The 19,928-nt window shown below is 42.0% G+C and overlaps 1 protein-coding gene across 3 annotated transcripts in view; it reads right to left on the bottom strand.

Annotated features, from left to right (window-relative positions):
• Nucleotides 1–19,655, bottom strand: part of LOC126259175 (divergent protein kinase domain 2A) — a 99,096-nt gene extending 79,441 nt beyond the window's left edge. The window contains exons 1-2 of one of the 3 annotated variants that reach the window (XM_049955763.1): nucleotides 19,540–19,655; nucleotides 19,221–19,447 (exon numbers count right to left, since the gene is read on the bottom strand). In XM_049955763.1, the coding sequence (XP_049811720.1) occupies nucleotides 19,221–19,244 (24 nt within the window). In that variant the 5' untranslated portion in view covers nucleotides 19,245–19,447; nucleotides 19,540–19,655. Of the gene's footprint in view, nucleotides 1–17,864; nucleotides 18,636–19,220; nucleotides 19,448–19,539 lie in introns of those variants that run through there. The other 2 variants (XM_049955746.1, XM_049955755.1) reach the window with 2 other exon arrangements.
• Between the last annotated feature and the right edge of the window lie 273 nt (nucleotides 19,656–19,928).

Genomic DNA, 19,928 nt, shown 5'->3' with positions numbered 1-19,928 from the left:
GGTTACTCTGGCTGGGAGGGCTTAACTGATTCAGTCTCCGAGACTGCGAGACTAAAGATGATCGTGAAGCCTTACGACCTGCTACTTTTGGCCACTTCAGCCACTGGCAAGAGTCATCTTTCCCACCAGCAGAAACCTGGGAAGAGAGTGACCAAAGGGACCCCTGCCTAGCGAGAGAAGCCGAAGAAGACTTATGCTTCTCTGGCTGAGAAGTGGGGACTGGTGTCCCCGATGGTTGGGTGGACAGTGCTCCCAAGGTAGGTGGTGCAGGAGCAACAGGGAGGGAAGTGCCCCCCACCATCAAGGGAGCAGGTGTAGTCTTCCAGCTTGGAGAGCCGACTGGAATTCACAGAACAGATGGGGCTACAACTGTTCTTGTAGTGGCGGCGTAAGAGGAGGTCATAGCCACAGGATGTAGACGCTCATATTTCCTCTTAGCCTCAGTGTAGGTCAGTCGGTCCAGGGTCTTGTATTCCATGATTTTCCTTTCGCGCTGTAAGATCCTGCAGTCTGGTGAGCAGGGTTATGATGTTCTCCGCAGTTCACACAGATGTCCACAATCTCGACATGTAATGCTGGAAGTACAGCGGGAAGACATGTGACCGAACTTCCAGCACTTAAAGCACCGCATAGGGGGAGGGATATATGGCTTTACATCACAGCGGTAGACCATCACCTTGACCTTCTTGGGCAATGTGTCAGCCTCGAAGGCCAAGATGAAGACACCAGTGGCAACCTGATTGTTCCTCAGACCCCGATGGATGCGCCGGACAAAATGAGTGCCTCGTCGCTCTAAGCTGGCGTGCAGCTCGTCATCAGAGTGCAAAAGAAGGTCCCTGCGGAATATAATACCCTGGACCATATTTAAGCTCTTATGGGGTGTGATGGTTACGGAAACATCCCCCAGATTGTCACAAGCAAGTAATGCCTGTGACTGGGCAGAGGACATTGTTTTTATCAAGAGTGACCGTGACCGCATTTTGGACAAGCCGTCCACCTCCCCAAACTTGTCCTCTAAATGGTCTACAAAAAACTGTGGCTTCATCGAAACAAAGGAGTCCCCATCAGTTCTCGTACATACGAGGTACCGGAGTGAGTAAGATTTGCTGTCATCCTTAGCCTGGCGTTCCTCCCATGGTGTGGCCAGGGAGGGGAATGATTTAGGACCGTACTTCCTTGCATTGTACTAAGACTTAGAACACTTAGGACTGCTGGTGTTTGATCACCAGCAAGTGATGACATGGTATGCTTTATTGCACGTCATCTTCCCTGATGTCACCCACACTGACCATGGGCCCTCCCCACGGGCACCACCAAACCACATCAAAGGCCGCCTGGCAGGATGGACATTGCCAGGAGTCCCAATGCCCCAGGGTGACAGGCACCTATTCCTTGGCATACATGGTGAGTTAACGGCACAGTCATCAGCAGAGCAATCCCTGTGTTGTCAGGGGGCTACAACCAACAGGGTACATAGCGGCCTGACCACAATGGACTGGCTACCGTGCTGGATATGAGGTGCAAACAAGTCCATGGTCATCGTCGGCACAGAAAGCGACACTGCATAGTGCATGGTACAAAACGCACCCAGGAAGGTGTCCTCGCCCAAGAGATGGAGAATGAGCGGGACTGCAATGCAACGACGAGAAAGTGGGCTACAGATCTCAAGGCATGATGGACATGATACGCCATGTAAGGCACCCTTCCCCAATTGGCTTGCTCTTCGGAAAAATTTTGAAGAATGGAGGTCAAACCCTACAGGGGACCATCGCATAAAGGCCGAAACATGTGAGACTCCTTTTAGTCGCCTCTTATGACAGGCAGGAATACCTCGGGCCTATTCTTATCCCTGGACCTGCATGGGGAGGGGGTGGGGTGGCTCTGTGTATAAATGTTCTGCATATAGAGGGAATATCCAGTGACACTGATTTTTCAGACTGGACCAGTGTTGTTTTACACTGGGAAGATATAGATCGGTATATATTACACAGGATGATGATAAAAGAACAATAATAATTCTTGTGTATGTAATATTAGCAATTAGAGCCCTTGTGATATTTGTACTGAAATGTGTTACAGATACTTTGACAACTATTTATATTGGTGCTGTACCACACTAACCCACTAACTATCATAACATACCAGGTGATCAAAAAGTCAGTATAAATTTGAAAACTTAAGAAAAGAAAGTTCACAAAATGTCCGACAGATGGTGCTGGACAGCAAAACGTCAGTGACTGCTACCATGACGGGTGAGAGGTACGCCGGTATGTTACAGAATTGCATCATCCCCAGCCTGGCTGATAAACACGTGCTGGAACGTACAATGTTTAAGCAGGATGGCGCTCCATCCCATATTGCTATATGCGTGAAAGATCTCTTGCGCGCGTCGTTTGGTGATGATCGTGTGCTCAGCCACCACTTTCGTCATGCTTGGCCTCCCATGTCCCCAGACCTCAGTCCGTTCGATTATTGGCTTTGGGGTTACCAGAAGTCGCAAGTGTATCGTGATCAACCGACATCTCTAGGGATGCTGAAAGACAACATCCGACGCCAATGCCTCACCATAACTCCGGACATGCTTTACAGTGCTGTTCACAACATTATTCCTCGACTACAGCTATTGTTGAGGAATGATGGTGGACATATTGAGGATATCCTGTAAAGAACATCATCTTTGCTTTGTCTTACTTTGTTATGCTAATTATTGCTATTCTGATCAGATGGAGCGCCATCTGTTGGACATTTTTTGAACTTTTGTATTTTTTTGGTTCTAATAAAACCCCATGTCATTCCAAGCATGTGTGTCAATTTGTACCTCTCTATCTACATTATTCTGTGATTTATTCAGTTTTCAAATTTATACTGACTTTTTGATCACCCAGTATTTCATAATATCCATTATGAGCACTGACCACTCCATTTGACATTTTATAGCTAACAACATGAAAAAATATTCTGTGTTTTGGTGATATCTTTAGTTTCCAAGATGTGGTTCCCTGCATACTAGTATCTTTTGTAGACACTAGTTGATGATAGCACAATAAGACAAAAAATGGTTTGTAATAAGCAAATATTAGTGGAATGATGAGCATTTTGTTTGTTTTCAAAGCTTGGATGTAAAACAGTCTACTTAGAACTAAGTAATAAACTAAGGTGACAAAAGTAATGGGACCTCCTTTTGTCTGGCATAGTGCAGCAACTTGATGTGGCATGGACACAACAAGTCTTTGGAAGTCCTCTGCAGAAATATTGAGTCTAGAGGCAGCATGACTCTGCCTCTATAGCCATCCGTAATTGCAAGTGTTGCCAGTGCAGCATTTTGTGCACAAACTGAACTCTCAATTATATCCCTTAAGCATGTGATGGAATTCGTGTCAGGCAATCTGGATGGCCAAATCATTCACTCAAATTGTTCAGAAAGTTCTTCAAATCAATCACAAGCAATTGTGGCACGGTGATATGGCACATTGTCATAAATAAAAATTCCATGATGTCCTTTAATGGCTACAAATGGTCTCCAAGCAGCTGAACTTAAACATTTCCAGTCAATAATCAGTTCAGTTGGACCAAAGGACCCAGTTATTTCTAGGTAAACACAGCCCGCACCATTATGGAGCCACCACCAGCTTGCACAGTGCTTGGGTCCATGCCTTTGTGGGGTCTTTGCCACACTTAAGCCTTACCATCAGCCCTTACCAAATGAAATAAGGACTCATCTGACCAGGCCATGGTTTTCCCGTCATCAAGGGTCCAACCAATATTAGTCATGAGCCCAGGAGAGGCACTGGAGGCAATGTCGTACAGTTGGCAAAGGTACTCACATCGGTCGTTAGCTGCCTAGCCCATTAACACCAAATTTCACTGCACAGTCCTAACTGATACATTTGTCATATGTTCCACATTGATTCATGTAGTTATTTCACACGGTGTTGCTTGTCTGTTAGCACTGGAAACTCTACACAAACACTGATGCTCCTGGTCATTAAGTGAAGGCCATCAGCCACTGTGTTGCCACGGTGCAGGTAATGCCTGACATTTAGTATTCTTGGCACATTCTTGACACTGTGCACATCAGAATATTGATTTCCCTAATGATTTCCAAAATGGAACGTCCCATGCGTCTAGCTCAATCTACCATTCCACATTCAAAGTCTGTTAATTCCTGTAATGCGGCCATAATCATGTCAAAAACATTTTCATATGAATCACCTGAGTACAAATGACAGCTCTGCCAATGCACTGCCCTTTTATACCTTATGTGCCACGATACTACCCCCACCTATATACACTATGTGATCAAAAGTATCTGGATACCCCTAAAAACATATCTTTTTTTTATATTAGCTGCATTGTACTGCCACCTACTGCCACGTACACCATGTCAGCGACCTCAGTAGTCATTAGACAACATGAGAGAGCAGATTGTAGTGCTCCGCGAAACTCACGGACTTCGAACGTGGTCAGGTGATTGCGTTTCACTTGTGTCATACATCTGTATGGAGCATCCCTAGGTCCACTGTTTCCAATGTGATAGTAAAGTGAAAACATGAGGGGCATGTACAGCACAAAAGCGTACAGGCCAACCTCATCTGTTGACTGACAGAGACCACCGACAGTTGAAGAGTGTCGTAATTTGTAATAGGCAGACATCTATCCAGACCATCACACAGGAATTCCGAACTCCATCAGGATCCACTGCAAGTACTATGACAGTTAGGCGGGAGGTGAGAAAACTTGGATTTCGTAATCGAGTAGCTGCTCATAAGCCGCACATCATGCTGGTAAATGCCAAACGATGCCTCACTTGGTGTAAGGAGCGTAAACATTGGATGATTGAACAGTGGAAAAACTTCGTGTGGAGTGACAAATCACGTTACACAATGTGAAGATCCAATGGCAGGGTGTGGGTATGGCAAAAGCCCAGTGAACATCATCTGCCAGCGTGTGTAGTGCCAACAGTAAAAATTCAGAGGCGGTGGTGTTATGGTGTGATCATGTTTTCCACGGAGGGGGCTAGCACCCCTTGTTGTTTTGCATGGCACTATCGCAGCACAGGCCTACATTGATGTTTTAAGCACCTTCTTGCTTCCCACTGTTGAAGGGCAATTCGGGGATGGCGATTGCATCTTTCAACATGATCGAGCACCTGTTCATAATGCACAGCTTGTGGCGGAGTGGTTACATGACAATAACATCACTGTAATGTACTGGCCTGCACAGAGTCCTGGCCTGAATTCTATAGATCACCTTTGGGATGTTTTGGAATGCCAACTTCATGTCAGGCCTCGCCGACTGACATTGATACCTCTCCACAGTGCATCAGTCTGTGAAGAATGGGCTACAATTCCCCAAGAAACCTTCCAGTACCTGATTGAACATATCCCTATGAGAGTGGAAGCTGTCATCAAAGCTAAGGGTGAGCCAACACCATACTGAATTCCAGAATTACTGATGGAGGGCACCACGAACTTGTGAGTCATTTTCAGCCAACTGTCCAGATACCTTTGATCACATAGTGTAAGTGCATATTGCTATCCCATGACTTTTGTCATCTCATTGTATAGTAGTTCACTTACCCAAACTGTGTTACCAAGTTTGTCCCTCCCAGTAACAGATCCTGAAGCTAACTGATAGTTCCACAGTCTAATACAAATATTTTATTGACTAATCACTATGCATACTAATAAGCTGCAACATTCATCTACTAAAAAGGGATTTATTTTACAAGAACCCCAGCAGGGAGTACCCTTCTGAATCTCTAAGGTGTTTTGTGTGTGTGTGTGTGTGTGTGTGTGTGTGTGTGTGTGTGTGTACTGGAAGAATAACTTCATTGATTAATGTGGAAGAATAACTTCAGAGTACAGAAACATGTTACTATATCCAATACCATGGAGGATTACCCAATTAACTGCCAGTTTTTGTGAGTTCCATGCAACTCTCAAAACTGCTTAAAGAGGCTTTTTAGAGAATCAGCCCTGCAGTAAGACTGGCCTTTAACTCAAACATGGGTATTCTCTTGGGTCCTCCCCTTCTTCTCACTCACAGCTCTTCTGTGATAAATATTGGCTCCTGGCAGCACTTTTCGCATTATCACATCAGTCTGCAGCTGTTTGCTGGTAATGAGGTAGTGTACAGGATAATGTTGTCTTTAAATGGCTGTGGGAGAATACAGGATGACACTGACAGGATTTCGATTTGGTGTTGTGAATGACAGCTTGTTGGAAAATCAAAATAAATTCAGCTGAATGGAGAAAACAAGCTTACTATGTCCAAATACAGTATTAGTGGTGTGTAGTTCTACACAGTCATGTTGATTATTATCTAAGCATAATGTAGGAAGGTGACATGAAATGGAACGAGCACTTACAGTCAGCTGGAGGGAAAACGATTGACATCAGATAACTGGAAGAATTCTGTGAAACGGTAGCTTATCTATAAAGGAGACCACATACGGAACACTCAAGCCACCTATTCTTGATTACTGCTCAAATGTTGGGGATCTCCACCAGGCCAGATTAAAGGAAGACAATGAAGCAGTTCCGAGGTGTGCTGCTAGATTTCTTACCAGTATGTTCAAACAACACACAAGTACTATGGATATGCTACATGTGGGGAAGACTATTGAGAAAGTTTAGAGAACCAACAGATGTAGATTATTTCTCATTTCATATTTCTGGGGAATACTTCACATCACCAGGAAGTCTCTAATACTTACACAAGATTGGTAGACTTTTGGCATCAACATTCAGCATACATTGTGAATCTTCCTGAAAACCTACTTTATGTGTATTTAACAAGATCAGCTGGTCAGTTCCAAACTGTAGACAAAAACAAGTATCCCTAGCCCATGGGATCTATGAACAAATGCAGAAAAGCTAAGAGATGCCAGTTCTTGCCTCTCTGAAAATTAAAATAATGTCCCAAAACGATTTTTCCGGTTAGTAATATTTGAGGAGACTCAAATAAACACAAAATCACTGTTCCAATTTTAATAAATGTGTGTTTAAATACACAGTAAAATGATTAATGGAAAATCTCTTATAAAGATGTGAAACAAATACTAACAAAGAAATAGAGGGGCTGGCCTGTACTTACCTCAGCTCAGTACACCCGATAGATACACAGAACAGAACAGAAAATTTACGTTCCTAGCTTTCAGAACTTTGTTCCTTCATCAGGGAGGAGAGAGGGGAAAGAAAGGGAAGAAGGGAAAGTGGATTCAGTTACTCACACCCCAGGTTATGAAGCAACAGGGAAAGGAAAACAGGGAGGGTAGCAAGGATGGAGGCATGGTTGTCAGAGGGAAGCGAAAGATATCCTACTGTAAGTACTGTGCCAGCTTCAAACCAAAGAGGATGCATACAGAAGTAAAGAGGTATGTAGTATAAAGATAAACACAACTATGTAGGATGAAAAGATGCGTGAATGGCTAAAGAGGAAAGGGAAAGAGGAGAAGACTGAAGAGTAAACGGGAGTGGGGTTGTTTAACGTAGGTTCAGTCCAGGGGGATGGTGGGATGAAAGGATGTGTTGGAGTGCAAGTTCCCATCTCCGCAGTTCCGAGGGACTGGTGTTGGGTGGGAGAAGCCAAATGGCACATACGGTGTAGCAGGTTCCTAGGTCCCTAGAAGTATGCTGGAGGGCATGCTCTGCTACTGGGTATTGGACATCTCCTAGGCGGACAGTTTGTCTGTGTCCGTTCATGTGCTCAGCCAGTTTAGTTGTTGTCATACCGATGTAAAAGGCTGTGCAGTGCAGGCATGTCAGCTGATAAATGACATGCTTTGTTTCACTTGTGGCCCTGGCTTGAATTGTGTTTGTTTTACCAGTAGCGGGGCTGGAGTAGGTGGTTGTGGGGGGATGCATGGGGCAGGTTTTGCAGTGGGGTCGGTTACAGGGGTAGGAACCGCTGGGTAGAGAAGGTGGTCAGGGAATATTGTAGGGTTTGACAAGGATGTTACGGAGGTTAGGGGTGCGACGAAAGGCAACTCTGGGTGGTGTGGGGAGAATCTTGTCAAGGGATGATCTCATTTCAGGGGTGACTTGAGAAAGACATATCCCTGGTGGAGTAATTTATTGATGTATTCGAGGCCAGGATAATATTGGGTGACAAGGGGGATGCTTCTGCGTGGTCTGTGGGTAGGAACATTGTTGTTGGATGGGGAGGAATGTATTGCTCGGGAGATCTGTTTGTGGACAAGGTCTGCAGGATAGTTGTGGGAGAGGAAAGCACTGGTCAGGTTATTGGTGTAATTGTTGAGGGATTTGTCACTGGAGCAGATACGTTTGCCACGAATGCCTAAGCTGTAGGGAAGGGAGCGTTTGATGTGGAATGGATGGCAGCTATCAAAGTGAAGGTACTGTTGTTTGTGGGTTTCATATGGACAGAGGTGTGGATGTGAGCTTCAACAAGATGAAGGTCAACATCCAGGAAGGTGGCTTGGGTTTTGGAGAAGGACCAGGTGAAATTCAGATTCAAAAAGGAGTTGAGGTTATGGAGGAAATTAAGGAGTGGTTCTTCACCATGAGTCCAGACCACAAAGATGTCATCTATAAACCTATACCAGGACAGGGGAAGCAGCTGTTGGGTCTTCAGGAAAGCCTCCTCCATGCGGCCCATGAAGAGGTTGGCATAGGACAGAGCCACCCTGGTTCCCATGGCCGTTCCCCTGATTTGCTTGTAGGTCTGGCCTTCAAAAGTGAAGTAATTATGGGTGAGGATGAAGTTGGTAAGTGTGATAAGGAAAGAGGTTTTTGGATGATCTTCGGGTGGGCGGTGGGAGAGGTAGTGCTCAAGGGCAGAGAGACCATGGGTATGTGGGATGTTTGTGTAAAGGGATGTAGCATCTATTGTGACAAGAAAGGTTTCAAGTGGGAGAGGAGTGGGAATGGATTTGAGGCATTCTAGGAAGTGGTTTGTGTCTTTGATATAGGATGGGAGTCTGCGGGTGATAGGTCGGAGGTGTTGGTCTACCAGAGCTGAGATACGTTCTGTTGGGGCTTTGAAGCCTGCTACAATGGGACGGCCAGGATGGTTCTCTTTGTGGATTTTGAGTAATAGGTAGAAGGTAGGGGTACATGGCTCAGGTGGAGTGAGTAGGTCTATGGAAGCCATTGTGAGGCCTTGTGAGGGACCTTGGATTTTTAGGATTTTCTGCAGCTCAGTCTGGATGGAGGGAATGGGATCCTGGGTAACAGCTTTGTAGATTGAGGTGTCGGAGAGTTGACGCAGTCCTTCTGCCACATACTCCACACGGTCAAGTACCACAGTTGTGGATCCTTTATCCGCCAGGAGGATGACAATAGAGCGGTCTGTTCAGCTCCTTAATGGCACGGGATTCAGATGGGGTGATGTTGGGGGTTGTCGGGATGTTCTTCTAGAAGGACTGGGAGGCAACACTGGATGTGAGGAATTCCTGAAATGTCTGCAAGGGATGGTTTTGGGGGAGGGGAGGAGGATCCCTTTGAGAAGGCGGTCGGAACTGTTCTAGACAGGGTTCAACACTGGCTCTAGTATTTGGGGGCTGTGTTTGGGTAGTGAAGTGATATTTCCAGTTGAGGCTCCGGGTGCATGAGAGGAGATCTTTAACCAGGGCAGTGTGGTTGAATTTAGGCGTGGGGCTAAAGGTTAAGCCTTTTGATAGAACAGATGTCTCTACTCCAGCCCCACTACTCGTAAAACATACACAATTCAAGCCAGGGCCACATGTGAAACAAAGCATGTCATTTATTAGCTGACATCCCTGCACTGCACAGCCTTTTACATCAGTATGACAACAACTAAACTGGCTGAGCGCATGAACGGACACAGACAAACTGTCCGCCTAGGAGATGTCCAACACCCAGTAGCAGAGCATGCCCTCCAGCATAATTCTAGGGACCTAGGAACCTGCTACACCGTATGTGCCATTTGGCTTCTCCCACCCAACACCAGTCCCTCGGAACTGCGGAGATGGGAACTTGCACTCCAACACATCCTTTCATCCCGCCATCCCCCTGGACTGAACCTACGTTAAACAACTTCACTCCCATTTACTCTTCAGTCTTCTCCTCTTTCCCTTTCCTCTTTAGCCATTCACGCATCTTTTCATCCTACATAGTTGTGTTTATCTTTATACTATATACCTCTTTACTTCTGTATGCATCCTCTTTGGTTTGAAGCTGGCACAGTACTTACAGTAGAATATCTTTCGCTTCCCTCTGACAACCATGCTTCCATCCTTGCTACCCTCCCTGTTTTCCTTTCCCTGTTGCTTCATTACCTGGGGTGTAACTGAAGCCACTTTCCCTTCTTCCCTTTCTTTCCCCTCTCTCCTCCCTGATGAAGGAACAAAGTTCCATAAGCTAGGAACGTAAATTTTGTGTTCTGTTCTGTGTATCTATAGGCTATACTGAGCTGAGGTAAGTACTGGCCAGCCCCTCTATCTGTTTGTTAGTATTTGTTATAAATATACATTGTGAGTTATATCGTTTATCTTATTTTAGGAAGTTCATAAATTTTCCAGTTTGTAATATACGTATCACAATCATCATCATCTCATTCGACACCCACTGTTTAATAAAGGACATCTCCTGGTTTAAAAGTAATATTTCAATGATTTAAGTTTTTTTTAACTTGTTGCTAAACAGACTGAATGACACTTCCATTGATTATATGGCACATATCCTACCTGTAGTCAATTTCTTCCCAAATTTGCTGCAGCATGTCAGGCATAACTTGTTTTGTTGCAGCATAGATTCTTGTCCCAAGATCTATTACACAAGCTGGTAAGGGTGGTACAAGTACAGTATCTTTGATGAATTCCCACAAGAAAAAAAAGAACAAGAGGTGTCAGGTCTGGTGAACGTGAGGCCAAGGAATCAGTGCACCTCAAACAGTCAATTTATTTGGAAAGCAATTAATGAGAAAGTCCCAGATGACATTGAGATATTGCAGCAGTGCCTTATCTTGCAAGAAGTGTACACGGTGTTCTTGGCCTCATCAGTCAGCACACTTAAAAAGTTTTCCACCATATCTAAGTACACTATTCTGTTGACTGTTTTTCCTTGGAAAAGAAAGGGCCATAGACTTTGCTCTTGCTCAATGCACAAAAGACACTAAATTTTTGGCTGTCACAAATATTTTCCATGGTTTGTTGTGGATTTTCACTCCTCAAGGCCTACAGTTTTGTTTATTAACTTACCACTTAAGTTAAATGTCAACTCAAAACTAAGGATAATGTTTCCAATGAAATTTTTGTCTTTATCCAAATGATGTAACATTTCCCCAGAAAAATCCTTATGACCTATCCAAAAAATCCTTATGACCTATCCTATAAGTGTCTTTAGTTCTTGCACTATTGTTAATTTGTATGGTATGAGATACAAAGGTCTTTGTAGCTCATGCCAAACAGTCACACATGCAATGCCTAGCTCACGGACAGCACTCTAGGTCTATTTTGTAGGACTGTTAATAAAGCTTTGCCTTACTTGTACTACAATGTCATCAGACACATTTGATTGATATAAGTAATTTTATGGCTTACCAAGCAGCTGATCTCAATGACACATTTCTGCCATTCATAAATGGTAGGCTTACTGGGAAGATCTCTACCATACTTAATATGAAAATTATGTCACACAGTTTTTACAAACTATGATTCATCAAACCAAACATGCAGCAAGCAAGTGTGGGACCAGTAAAGGCAGCCATCTCTGCTTCAACTGTTACTAGTGCTTTATTTACTAGCTTATTAAGAGCCAAAACTGAATCTATTTTCCTATTATATCACGAGTAATCCTGTAAGTAATAAGAACAAGTTTGTAAGAATTTTAAACATTTCAAAGTCCTTATAGAAACACCCCAAACATCATTTTCAGTCTTCAACTTGTATACTGGCCATCTAGAGAACATTCTAATATGGTCAGTAATAGACTCCCATGCTGAAGGATACTATCCACCCAAAAGGTAAGCTTGCCTTACTGGTTTTCTAAAGGCTGTTCATCAATAAGTCGGGTCATGCCCATGTTGTATGCTAAGCACCTGGCAAAAATACTGCATCTTGAAAGCACTGATTCTTCTCTTTCCCTCTGCTCCAGTTGTGCACATTTATAAAAGAAAACAGACTCCATGTAAAAATCTCAATAAACTGTTTCCTTATACCCATGATGAACATGTTTGAGGCGAGAGGACTATTACTTTTTGTTTGTAGCTGTCTTAACATGATTTGTTCTGCATGCCACATGTATCAGGCTGTACCCTTTTGCTCATACATCGCTTTCAAGATATCTGGAATTATCCATATTGAGCAGCTATTCCCTATCTGCAACTGTATCAGCACTTGTCTCATTCAAGTCATTACAGATATCTTGACATCTTCCTTATTTACTTCAAGACAATACTCCACATTAAGGATAGACTCATTTCCCACCAGATATTTGTTAGATCTCTTTACCTATCAGCGATAAATGCCATGGTCTCCACAATATGTGGTATGCATACACTATCTCCCATTATTTTCATTCCACCCAAATGTCACAATTATTTCTTACTTGATTAACTTCTTGGGAGTATACATTAAATGATAGTGTTGTAAGTAAGCACCTATATCTGAATCTCTACTTCACGGCTGGTACTTCGTCTGCATTGCAAATTCTATCTCATATTTGTACAGATTCCTTACACCTCTTCATTTATATACACAAGAATAGTAAAAAACAGTACTTCCCTAATTGTACACGTACAGTATAGTACGAAGAATACATTTTTAAATGCGAAATTTGGTACAAAGAGCTGCCAATTCTGGCATCAACAGTGGTTCTAATATGGTGGATCATGAGTTGAACTGTCATTCCATGCTGATTCCACTCTGTGCCACAGTTTATCAATCACAGTGTCTGCCAAGTGGTGGCAAGCCAATATCTTGGTAAACCATGACCAGATGTTTTCACTGGGTGAAAAATTTGGAGACTCTCTCTGTATAAATGTGGGACAGACGGCAAGGGCAACAAGCAGTCTTGCGTTACCTTTTTGAAAGATAACATCATGGAGATATTGAAATAGGGTACAGCACCTGGCCTTAACATATCATAAATGTAATGTCTACTGCCCAAATCAATGGCTGTGTGGACCAGAACTGATCACGTTGTGTATCCAATGACAGCCCGTACCATCACACCATATGCAGGGCCCTTACGACAATGATGAATGCAATCCATCAACATTCATTCTCTTCAGAGTCTCCGTACATAGATGCAACAATTGTGATACTGTATGCAGAAATGTGACTTGGCTGGAAAGATGACATGGTGCCACTTCTGTATCCAGCATTATCAGTGAGCACAGCATTGTTGGCATGTCTCTCTCCTACCATGACAAGGGAAACCACAACAATGATCGCCACACTGAGATTTAATGGTGCTTCAGATGTCATCGCATGGTCTGTGTGTATATCTGTCATGCTAAAAAGAACCTCAGTTGCAAACTCAAGTATGATACTGCAATCCAAACTGCCTGTCCTCCCAGGTGCTAGGCACACAGAGCCACTGAGGTCCTGCTTGATGCTGAACCCACTGATTCCATATTTGCATGATAGTCAAGAGATCCTAGCCAATATGAGCAGTAATACTGTGTAACGATAAACCACAGTATAAATAGGCTACAATGCTGCCTCACTCCAAATTCGGACACTTGATAATAAGCATTTCTCCTTCTTGCATGAGAATCACATGATCTTCTCAAAAGCAACAAATATTCAAATGTGATTTGTGAATGAGAAGAGCAGGGCACTATGCCTTGTACACAATGTTACTCCTCCCTACTTCATGCAGTTGCACTGAAATACTGCCCTTACACATCTAAAGCATGTAGTACACTGGCATTTGTACATTGCATTGGATTTTTTGGCCAGCAGTGTATTTCACACTTATATCTTTTATTGTGTGGTTTGTTTGTTCTCAATTCACTCTGTACAGTTAATTTGTTCTCATTCGCTCTAAACTGAAAGTGGGTTTCTTAGTTTTCATGCACAGTCAGCTCACCCTTTTTAAGTGAACTCGCATTAATAGGACTAAAAATAATACAATATGTTCATTGATGTTAACAATAATCATATACATATATTATGTAAACTGAATCATTCCAAACTGTGCCAATAAAACAATATTTCAAATGATCTGTGGAGCATGTAACTAATGAAGTAACTATACTATTCAAGTGCCACTCTGTTCCCCCCTATGAGGGCTATTCAGAAAGTAGGGAACGTTACCATCTGACGCCACTAGGCACACGCTGATCGCATGTATTTTGGTATGTGCATGCTCGGCAGCTCAGTCGGCATCCATTCGTGACAGCGGGAAAGTCTCTGCACGTCTGGTTTTTTCGATATTCAAATTTGAAATGTGCGCTGCAATTGAAAATCCCATCAGTTGTGAAGTGCGGTCTGTGATACAGCTTTTGTTGGCAAAGAACCTAAAACCTATAGAAATTTATCATGAACTGTGTGAAGTGTATGGAAACAACGTAATGAGGGATTGTTTCGTCCAGAAATGGTGCATTCGGTTTAAAAATGGCCGAACCAACATTCATGATGAAGAGAAGAGTGGAAACCCAAGCATTGTTACTGACAATCTTGTCTCTAAAGTTGATGAAACGATTCATTAAAACCATCGCTTCACAATAACGGAGCTTTTGCTTTCTTTTCCACAAGTTTCATGGAATTTGTTGTTTGAAACTGTCCTTCAAAAGCTAGGCTACCACAAATTTCGTGCACGATGGGAGCCCAAAATGCTTATAGAGCACCATAAAGAACAGCAAATGGAGGCAACATTGACATTTATCGAGGCCTACCACAAACACGGTGATTCATTACTGGATCGAATCGTAACCGGTGATGAGACTTGGGTTTACTGGATCGAATCGTAACCAGTGACGAGACTTGGGTGAAACACATCACTTGCAAGACAAAATTACAGCCCAAGGAATGGGGGCACACAAGGTCCCCCCAAAAACCAAGAAAATGTTTGCAAACCTTTTCAGCAAGGAAGCTGATGGCGATAGTGTTTTGGGATAGGCAAGGTGTGCTTCTTATTGATTTTCTCGAACGTGAAGCAACCACTGTCAAACTTTGCACAGCCTTAGAAGAGCAGTTTGAAACAAACGCCGAGGAAAGCTGATGTCCAAAATTTTGTTTTCGTGCAACAACGCCCAACCTCATATGGAAAACTGCACTAAAGAACTCCTTAATTCATTCAAATTGGGAATTTCTCCCTCATCCGCCCTACAGCCCCGATCTTGCACCAAGTGACTTCCACTTGTTACCCAAGATGAAGAACTGGCTTGCAACGCAGCGCTTTGATGACGACGCACAACTCCAGGCGGGCATGACTCACTGGTTGAAGTCTCAGGCGGCAGAATTTTACGACGAAGGTATTTCAAATCTTGTCCGCCGCTGTGATAAGTGCCTCAATGTGTTTGGTGACTATGTGGAAAAGTAGTATGTCAGTCACTCTTTCAGATGCATATAACAAATGTATTTCTAGTACTTCATTTTTTTAAAATATCAAAACGTTCCCTACTTTCTGAATAGCCCTTGTATATACTGAAGATCTGTATTCTGAGGATCTGGGACCAAGGGAATAACACCACTGCGATGGAACAGAGGCAGAGGGCCTTGGCCGATTACTCTGCTACATGTTTTCACATATGTTTATGAAGCAGAGGAGGGAGGAAGAGATGATGTTTAACATCCTGTCGACCATGAGGTCACTAGAGACAGAGCACAAGCTCAAATTAGGGAAGGAAATCAGCCATGCTCTTTCAAAGGAACCATCACAGCATTTATCTGAAGCAATTTAGGGAAGTCAAGGAAAAACCTAAATTGAGATGGCCGCACGCAGGCTTGAACAGTCATGAGAGTCGCGTATGCTAACCATTGGGCCACTCCACTTGGTGTGTTTATGAAGCACAAAATCAAATATTTACATTAGAATCATTACTTATTACAGGAACATCTCTGAAATGAATCAGACATATAACTATACAGACATTCTCCCGTCATGGGACTAGCACTACAAAAAAGGAATGAAGACTGATGGCCTTGACTAATTATCTAACCCTGGGATATTATAAACATACATATTACACAAAATCAGAGATTACATGACAGCTATTTTATGAGCAAAGGACCACTCACAAAACATCACCAATAGGCAACCAGAAAAAAGGAAGAAAACCAGCTAGCTTTACTGTCTCCCCCCCTTATCCCCACACACACCTGTCTGCCCCCCCCCCCCCCAGCTGGCAGTATACGCAAAGAAAGAGAGAGAGGGAGACAGAGAGTAATCAGACAAGGCCCTCCATCTTTATTTATTAGACCGAAAATATACAGAAACTGTATGACAGACATCATACCATCACCACGTATGTAATGATACACTCGTGAACTTCACTGTTATATCCGTAACTAACAAAAATAAAATAAAAATTTGACTACTTTCCGCACAACAAACACCAAACTAATCAAACCTAACAAGAACAGCAAACACATAAACAAATAAGAACCTTAATCACGCACTGAAAACACTTCCACAACCCACGTTACCGCATCAACTACCTAAACTCAAAACCATGTTAGGACAATGACAACCAAAACACAAGTGAAGCCAATATCAAAAATGTTACTCAGCATGTCCACATCCACCATCAGAGGGCACCATAAAATACAACACAGCATCTACAAACAAAACCAACTCAAAAACTCCCTGTCATAATGACGTCACATACCACACCATTACATCATGTGTCAATGCAGACAAGTGGAATCGGATGCTTCTGTTGATCCCACATTAACAACATTCGGTCGGTGTGTGGTTTTATGTGACTGTACATGATTTCCAAATTTATCTGGCATGTGACAGTCTGGGTTTTCATTTTCAACCTATGAAAATAACATACAAAAAAACAACAGACACAGAAAGAAACTTACATGATCCATAAATATATTTTGACATGCAGTTTCTTCTGTTACGGTAACTGACAATTGTAGCAATAGCTAGGGCTTTCAGCTAATACATTAAAATAAAACAATTAGAAAGTCAAGCTTGGGTAACTGACAATCATTAGCAGACATCATGGAAAAACTTATTCTGCTGAAAGAGAAACATGGCTTCAAAGATTTGTGTGTGCTCCAAAATTAATCATGCATAATTTTTTTTTCAGAATTGATTTGGAGACAACATTAAGTTCGCAACAAACTACTTTGATAAGCTGCTTGCTGTGAGATGGGAAGATAACTGTTCATAAATTACCAGACTCAGTTTACATCAATACTAGGCAAATCTTGTTACTATGTGGAGTCTGCCAACTAGCGAGTAGTGTCCTTCATCATGAAAGATAATTTTATAATGCTTATTCCCAGCATCACTTAAAAAACAAAAGCTCTAGGTATACTCAATTCACAAGATACATTTCTGGCCAAGAAACTAAATCATCTTAGTTGCCAGGATGTGTCAAAAATTACAATATTGTACAAGCTTATCTCTAAATTGGCCCTACATTGCAAGTCATTGATCTCGGTGGTTACTTTCTATGATAGGTCATTATGTATAGTAATCTCATAAGTGTACCTACATTAATACTCCAGTGTTGCTGGAGGCAGACTTAGCTAAGTCTGATTGTATGTATCCTTGTAACTTTTCCATACAACTCTTAACTCGCACTGCCATGCAAACACAACAAACCATATGTTCTAGGAAAATGACTCATAAAAAGTATATTCATATCATAGATTTATGTTTATATTCAGCAAAACACCTCTTGCACTGAGTGTATAACGTACTATCTGTTTACTTAGTAACAATAGGTACTTGCAATGCCAACCGTACCTGAAGGATGAGAGGTTCTGGGTTTATATGCATAATTGTCCATACATTTTGTAGAAATGTCTTTGTATCTATAGCTTCATTCCTTAATTTTACATGCTGTAACAGCCTGTTAACCCCAGATGTTGTTGGACATACATAAAAATCACCTGACAGAACGTCATTCACTGAACCCTCACGACTTGTGAGACTCTTCATATAATTTTCAATCACTGATAAATTTGTGACATGAGAAACGGAACTAGTGACGTTGCAATTACGCCCCTCGTTCCCACAAAGTTTATTATCAAGTTGTTCTAGTTCCCAATCGCTACCCAACTTCTTAACCACAATCTTTGCGTTTTTATACGTTCCAAACCATACGTTCTTATATCCTATAATATTAATCACCGACGCTAGACTATCAAAATTGATTAATTTAATGCCATCTCCCAACAAAATCGGGCACAAATCAACCCCGTAACATGCAGGGCACTTTCCTAGGTCTGAAAGTTCTCCGATATTCTTCGAGAGGACATATCTAGCAATCAGTCTGAAAATTAGAAGTATCACAATCACACAAACACATGACTTCAATTTTTTCCTTCTGACTGTTACACACATCACATGCATCCGGTTGGAACAGACACATTTGTCGTAATTCACGTATTTTATATGAAAGTTTTCCAGGGCATGTCATATTAAACAGAACTCTCAAAACTCGTAAATTAACGTGACTGTTGGGTACGCTGCTTTCGTGTTTGGTTTATGGGTATCAAGATACCAAGGTGATTTTGTCACCCCAAAAGCGTGTTTATTTAATTGGGGTACTTGATTAGTGTGAATTGGAATCTATTGTAGACAAATTTTGATCTTTATTACGTTAAGCAAGGTCAATAATAGAAAAATATTCATTCAAAACATTGCTCAATTAAAGTAAATATCAATGTAAACATGACAAATGAAAAAGTGACACCCAATTAGGTTTATCTATGTGACGCCAAAGAAGAGGAAACGTTAGCGACAGCCCCGGAGGTTACGTCAAAGAAGGACTTGTGCCTATGAACAGCCGATCGTGTGAGCCGATCGGTTGCGCTCGACTGGCCTTGCATTTGCAGTTCGTAGCACAGTCTATAACATAAGCAGTGCTTTCCTGTGGCAATAGTACAGTAGTCTCCCGTGTGCTGCACTTGTGCTTTAGTTATTGTATGTTTATGGTAAAACAACTTTCCTTTGGATAATGGAAAAATATAGTTGCAATTTGTGTCCTGAAACATAGGCCAATAGTAAAAGCTTATATCGCCAAATTTGCCCAAGATACAGGCACGATAATCAAAATTCTCGTAAAAATTAATAATACTTCCCAACTTTTTTTCTTACCTTAGCTACTGCAAACTTCTTCATAACACCAGTTTGTGACCCAAGTAATGTTTCAGCGCAGCATGCATACTGTCATTGATAGGAAATTCGTCATTCCGATTTTAATAGTTTGCACCTGGTATGCAATATGAAACGGATTTTGTTTCTAGTGCATTTGATACTCTGTTGGAATAATCACAGTCAGCAACAAAATGACTTCCGAATATGGAAACCAGGAAACGGATGTCCTACGAAAGACGACAGTAATGAGTTCAGATTTTCATTGCAACTTTAATGAACTAAAATTGTAGATGACAAACTGAGGCAAAGTAAATAATACCTTATACCAGCTCTCACAGGGTCACATACAAAACATACATGGAACTAAGTAATAAAATAAAACACTGGTTATGGTCATTTCACATTTGCCGTCTTGTCACGTCAAATCATTTCAAGTCACGTCGCACCAGATCACGTGATTGTGATTGTTATTGGTCCTATAAATTACCTTTTGTACAGCTATGAACTTATAACATAGACACGTCATTATGCTTACAATCTAGACAATATATACAGATAATTGGTTACACAGTAAATATATACGACAGTTTCCACACTACATACATAAAATTACATAATGCAGAATGATTCAAAATACATGTGCTGAAGTTTAAAAATATATAATTTTGTGACATGGTATTATCTTACATTGGGCATGAGTGGTTCTAA

The sequence above is a fragment of the Schistocerca nitens genome, chromosome 1 (assembly GCF_023898315.1).
Source record: "Schistocerca nitens isolate TAMUIC-IGC-003100 chromosome 1, iqSchNite1.1, whole genome shotgun sequence".
NCBI classification, from domain to species: domain Eukaryota; kingdom Metazoa; phylum Arthropoda; class Insecta; order Orthoptera; family Acrididae; genus Schistocerca; species Schistocerca nitens.
This window is presented reverse-complemented; position numbering and strand designations above follow the sequence as displayed.